Source organism: Aegilops tauschii, chromosome 3, assembly GCF_002575655.3.
Source record: "Aegilops tauschii subsp. strangulata cultivar AL8/78 chromosome 3, Aet v6.0, whole genome shotgun sequence".
In the NCBI taxonomy this organism is placed as follows: Eukaryota; Viridiplantae; Streptophyta; class Magnoliopsida; order Poales; family Poaceae; genus Aegilops; species Aegilops tauschii.
In genome coordinates, this window is record NC_053037.3 from 584,451,745 (window position 1) to 584,458,169 (window position 6,425).

At 48.1% G+C, this 6,425-nt stretch overlaps 1 protein-coding gene across 1 annotated transcript; it reads left to right on the top strand.

Annotated features, from left to right (window-relative positions):
- Window positions 1–4,047: 4,047 nt before the first annotated feature.
- On the top strand, window positions 4,048–5,421 carry LOC141020740 (pentatricopeptide repeat-containing protein At2g04860-like). The gene is made up of 5 exons (XM_073495681.1): window positions 4,048–4,520; window positions 4,665–4,741; window positions 4,840–4,907; window positions 5,005–5,046; window positions 5,149–5,421. The coding sequence occupies exons 1-5, from the start codon at window positions 4,048–4,050 to the stop codon at window positions 5,419–5,421; spliced, it is 933 nt and encodes a 310-aa protein (XP_073351782.1).
- The last annotated feature ends 1,004 nt before the right edge of the window (window positions 5,422–6,425 follow it).

Here is a 6,425-nt window from a genome sequence, read left to right on the forward strand (position 1 = left end):
CCTTCCAGGCCGGCTCCTGCCGCCGGGCCGTCCGCATCGTCATCTGTTGAACCGCCCCCAGGCTGGTGTCCTAGTCCGAACTACCGCGGCAAAAACCCTATCTACAGGCCGCCGTCGACTCGTTCGGTTCCGCCTACGACATCCCCAGCACCGAGTCCTGCACCACCCACCAGTGCTCCATCTGCGGTTGCATGGCGGCCTCCTCATGATCCTTGGACGGGGCTTGTTCAAGCATGGCCCATGCCCTGGTCCGCTCCGTCCACCCTCGGTGCTCCTTCGGCATACTCAGGTGCCTGGCAACCCGGCCTTCGGCCGCCTACTGGTGCTCCCGGGGTTCTCAACCCCCGACAGCCGGCCAATGCCTATCACGCCGCCCCGACGTATGCTCCTTATGGTCATTACAGCACCGACGGCGGCGCCTACTACACACCTCAGCCGGTCCTGCTCCCGACGCCACCCCCACCACAGCCGGCCAATGCCTACTACACTCCCCAGCCGGCCCTACTGCCTTCACCATCGTATCCGCCGGCACCGCTTCCGACGCCACCCTCACCTGCGACGCCGAGCTGGGATCAAGCTGCCTTTCTCCAGGCCATGAATAACTTTGCTGCACAAGGAAACTCAGGTACGGATTGGATCTTTGATTCAGGGGCCGCTAGTCATATGTCTGCATCTAGTAATTGGTTATCTTCTTGCACTAAATCTCCTTTCCCTTCCATTATCCTTGGAGATGGATCATCTATTCCTATATATTGTGTTGGTCAGGCTCAACTTCCCTCTTCCACCAAACCTCTTTTACTTCGCGATGTTCTAGTTGCACCCGCCCTCATTAAAAATCTTATCTCTGTTCGCCAATTTACTTGCGACAATCTAGTTTCGGCTGAATTTGACCCTTTTGGTTTATCCGTGAAGGATTACCTGACCAAGGCCGAGATCGCTCGCTTCAATAGCTCCTGTGATCTTTATTCTCTTAATGGAGTTCCTGCCGCCACCCCTCCAACATCCATGCTGGCCTCCGTCGATCTCTGGCATCGTCGCTTGGGCCATCCCAACCCCGCCGTCTTAGCTTCTATGCTTAGTGAATTTACCATACCATGTCATAGGGACTCTCATAATTATGTGTTTTGCGAGTCTTCTCAATTAGGCAAACATGTGCGTCTTCCTTTTAGTTCCTCTAGTTCTTGTAGCACTTATCCCTTTGAATTAATACATTGTGATTTATGGACCTCTCCCATTGCAAGTATTTCGGGTTTTAAATACTACCTTGTTATCCTAGATGATTTCACCCACTTTGTCTGGACTTTTCCTCTACGCAACAAATCCGAGGTCCATTCTCTTTTCCTTAATTTTCAACGCTATGTGTCTGTTCACTTCTTCCTCCCAATTCGCTTTATCCAATGTGACAATGGTCGCGAGTTTGATAACATTAAAAATCGTACTTTCTTCTTACAACATGGCATCCTGCTTAGGTTCTCATGTCCCTACACCTCCCCTCAAAATGGTAAAGCAGAACGCTCTCTTCGCACCCTCAATGATATAGTTCGCACTCTCCTCATTCAATCATCTATGCCTCCCAAGTTTTGGGCTGAAACCCTACACATGGCCACCTTCCTTCTAAATATTCGACCTTCTAAAACTAAACCCAACACTACTCCCTATTATTTCCTCTTTCTTTCCCACCCCGACTACTCCGCAGTTCGTGTTTTCGGCTGTCTCTGTTTTCCCAATGCCTACGCCACTTCTGCAAATAAATTGTCACCACGCTCTATCCCATGTGCTTTTCTCGGCTTCTCTGACGAGCACAAAGGCTATCGCTGTCTCGACCTTCACACCGGACACGTTCATGTCTCTCGTCATGTCACGTTTGCTGAGCACATTTTTCCTTTCTCACAACGCACTACTACACCATCCAACACCCCTAGCTCCGCAAACACCCCCTCTCCCCGTCCTTTCCAACTATATACTCCCCTACCTGCCGAACACAACTTATCACCACCACCATTAACACCCACCATAGCCAATCCCAACCATACACTCACCCCACCCGAGACGTCTCCAACTCCCCCGACCCCTGCTTCCTCCCCAACACCCCCGGCCCCTACTCTCACTCCACCACCCAGCCCTGCTCCCACTCCACCACCCAGCCCTACTCCTTCGTCCGACTCTTCCGCTGCGCCGGACTCACCAGTACCCACCTTACCCCCTCGTGCTATTCCTACAGCAGCCCCGATTAATGATCATCGCATGCGTACTAGGGCCAAATCAGGATTTCATCAACCCCAAGACCGCCTAAACCTTCATACCTCCGTATCTCTCACTTCTCTTCCAAAGAATTACAAAACTGCTCTACTTGATCCCAATTGGGCCGCTGCCATGCAAGAAGAATATAATGCTTTACTTCAAAACAACACCTGGCAACTTGTTACTCGTCCTCCCAATACAAATATTGTTTCTGGCAAATGGATTTTTCGCCAAAAGTTCCACTCCGATGGGAGCCTCTCACGATATAAAGCCAGGTGGGTTTGTCGTGGCTTTTCTCAGCAACAAGGAATTGATTACGAAGAAACCTTCTCTCATGTTGTTAAACCTAGCACCATTCGCACCGTTCTTAGTGTTGTTGTCTCCTCTTCATGGCCCATTCACCAACTTGATGTTAAAAATGCTTTCCTCCATGGTTCCCTTCAAGAAACTGTCTACTGCCAGCAACCTGGGTTTTGAAAATCCATCCTTTCCAACTCATGCATGTCTTCTTCAGAAATCTCTCTACGGTCTTAAACAGGCCCCACGAGCTTGGTTTCAACGCTTCTCCTCCTTCATTCAAATAATAGGCTTCACTCCATCTCTCTCCGACACCTCTCTTTTTGTGTATCATCAAACTTCTGACACTGCCTATTTACTTCTCTATGTAGATGATATCATTCTTACCGCCTCCTCTCAAAAGTTCTTAGATCATATTGTCTCTCTTCTTAGATCTGAATTTTCTATGACTGACCTAGGACTCCTTCATCATTTCTTAGGCATTGTTGTTGTTCGAGATTCCTCCAGCCTTTTTCTTTCCCAACGCCAGTATATTCTTGATCTTCTTAATCGTGCTGGTATGCTTGACTGTCAATCATCTCGCACTCCTGTCGATACTAGTTTTAAACTTTCGGCTACCGGTGAACCCTTTTCCGATCCTACTCTCTATCGTAGCCTAACAGGTGCTCTCCAATATCTCACCATTACTCGTCCTGAAATCTCTTTTGCTGTTCAACAAGCATGTCTCTATATGCATGATCCCCGGATTCCTCACTATAATCATGTTAAACGCATTCTTCGGTATTTAAAAGGAACTCTCAATCATGGTCTCCACCTCAATAATTCTTCTCCAAACTCGCTTACCGCATACTGTGATGCAGACTGGGCTGGTTGTCCTGACACTCGAAGGTCCACTTCCGGTTTTTGTGTTTTTCTTGATAACAATTTGATTTCTTGGTCTTCGAAAAGACAGGTTACAGTCTCACGTTCGTCGGCCGAGGCTGAGTATCGCACTGTGGCACATGCCGTTGCAGATACCATCTGGATTCGGCAGTTACTCTCCGAGCTACACAGGCCTATTGAGCAGGCCACTATTGTCTACTGTGACAACATATCAGCAGTCTACATGACCAGCAATCCAGTTCAACACCGACGCACAAAGCATATTGAGATTGATATTCATTTTGTTCGTGAAAAGGTTGCTCTTGGTCAGGTTCGGGTGCTTCATGTTCCCTCTACGGCTCAGTTTGCTGACATTTTCAACAAGGCACTGCCTACTAAGCCGTTTCAAGATATCTGTTTCAGTCTCAACGTCGTCGAGCCTGCCGTTGATACTGCGGGGGGATGTTAGAGTAGTCATTATGGTATACGACTTCTAGTCCAAGTCAGTTTTGTACCCCTACCCCAAGTCGGTGTGTACCCTCTTATATACTCTTGTATACCGCACCAAATCATCAATAAGCAACAGTTTTATTCAGCTTTCAGTAGCCATCCTCGCGCTCGCCTTCGTACACCATGCGCCCGCGCTCGATGGCGGCGCCCGCCACCTGCTCGACCGACCGCCCCGATGAACACGAGCCAGCTCGATCGTCCGCGCTCTCAGGGAAGGCGAGTACCTCGTCGTCCCGGCCCTCCACTATGCGTCTCTCAAGCCTGGTGCGATTCTGGACCGGCCCGTTCGCAGGCAGCTCCCTCCTTGCGACCTACGCCAAGAGGGGCGCTCTGCAGGGCGACGTGCACGCCACCCTGGCGCTGTTCGGCGAGGCTGCAGAACCGGAAGTGATCCTGTGGAACGCCGTGCTCGGTGCTCTGGCACGGGCTTGCCACGAGGCCATGGTTCACTTCTGGCGGATGGCCAGCATGCGCAAGGCGTTCGACCCAACGGTCATGCTGTCGGGGGCGTCCCGTGCTGGTGACATGGAGCTTGGGATGGCGCTCCATGGCGCTGCAGTGAAGAAACGCCTAGACACTGACTTGAACCTTGGAAATGCTCTCGTGGACATGTACGCAAAGTGTGGGCGTTTGTGCTCTTCAGAGACTCTGTTCTGATTCTGGAGGATGCCGTGGTGGGACACCACCTCGTGAAATTCTATGATAGGCCGAGGCGCATTTAAAGGACTTTCTGAGGTTTCAGCTTGTTACTTCAGGCGGATGGTCCGTCTGGCTCGTGGAGATGGTCTTTTGTCCCCTGGGGAGTCTGTCCATGGCTGTGTGGTCAAGCTTGGTTACGTGGGCACAGCATCTTGCTCTGTGGCGAATTCTCTCATAACATTTTATTCCGAGCTTTGGTTTCCCAATGATGTGGAGAGATTGTCTTTGCAGGCATTTTCAATAAGTCTTTGGTACTATCATGGAATGCTATGAGCAAGGAACCGTTGGAGAATGAAAAGGTCAGCGAAGCCCTCTTTGTTTTCCTTGAAATTATATCAGAGTACCAGGCAGATCATGCCACTTTAGTGAGTGTAATTTCTGGCTGTGCTGATGAAGGACTACTCTGTGAAGGGAAAGAAATCCACGGATATATACATTGTCAGAAAAGGCCTTTCTCCATTAGGAGTCTTCTTTAGGAAACAGCTTACTCTGCTTATATATCAGTTGTCATGACTCATTTACTGCTAACCTTCTGTTTAGGACAATGCCAATAAGAAGCCTGATCTCTGGAACACAATGCTTTCTCGTTACTCAAGGGATGACTCGCTGGGACAGCAAGAGGCTCAAGCTATGTTCAAAGAATTACATTCTCAAGATTTAAGCTGCACCTTGACCACCATACTAGCTGTTATACCTTCATGCTCTTGTCCAGAAGACCTTAGATTTGTCAAAGGAGTTCACTCTTTTATCCTGAAGTACGGATTTGTGAGTGCAGTTTCAGTTGTTAATGCGTTGATGCGCAGGTACATATGATGCGGGGACGCAATGGCTGCCTTCACGCTGTTGGAGAGTATGTTAGCATCACATATTACTTCATGGAACACGCTGTGTACAGAATGGACTACATGGAAACCCGTTGGAAACCTTTCGGTCAATGCATTCAACTTTGCCACTAAATCTTGACAGCATTACACTAGTTTGTGTTTTATCAGCATGTGGAACTCTCAAAATACAATCCCTTAGAAAAACCATCCACTGCATGTCACTGAAGTACTTGCTTGCATGCAATTAAGTTAAGGGTGAAGAACGCACTGTTAACCATGCATTTTCGGTTTGCGGAAACTGAAAGTGCCGAGTTAATCTTTTATAGCCTTGGAGGTAAAATTTGTGCTCTTAGAATTGTATGATATCTGGTTTCTAACAGAATAATGAAGGCTCGAGAGCATTACAGTTCTATCAGAAGATAGGAGGATTTTGCACGTAATGAAATATCTATTGTAGGTATTATCTATGCTAGCACTCAACCTGGGGATATTATACATGCTCATGTTGTCAAGTCGTGTCTGCAGTGCAAAATAATGTTATTGTCACAGCATCACTAGTTGATGTATAGTAAGTGCTGAACACTTGACATTGCTATCAAAATATTTGAATCTTCGAGTGAAAAGTCAATTGCTTGCTGGTTTAGAATTTCATGGGCATGGGTTGCAGTCAAAGAACATTCCCATAATATGTTTCACTCTGGAATGAGAGGCACAAGCTTTTAGTGCTCTTTTGTCAGCTTGCAGCCATTCTGGGATTACCAATGAAGCATTACCGCCTTATATCAGACAAATTTGGAATTACTCCTGCAATATAACATCATGTGTGCGTTGCATACATGCTTGGACGTGCTGGCCGGAACATCATGTGAGTGCAATTCCAGTTAAATGCTATGAGGACTCACTGGTTGCCTTCGCGCTCTTGGAAAGTATAATGTTGGTATCATATACTATTCGTGGAATACAGCCGTAGTATGCTGTGTACATAATGGACTA

Excerpts from the sequence above, each read along its gene's own strand:
- LOC141020740 (XM_073495681.1), top strand. The coding sequence starts at position 4,048 with ATGGCGGCGCCCGCCACCTGCTCGACCGACCGCCCCGATGAACACGAG. Across the intron at positions 4,908-5,004 it reads AACCGTTGGAGAATGAAAAG|GACTACTCTGTGAAGGGAAA; the intron begins GTCAGCGAAGCC and ends GTGCTGATGAAG. Across the intron at positions 5,047-5,148 it reads AATCCACGGATATATACATT|GACAATGCCAATAAGAAGCC; the intron begins GTCAGAAAAGGC and ends CCTTCTGTTTAG.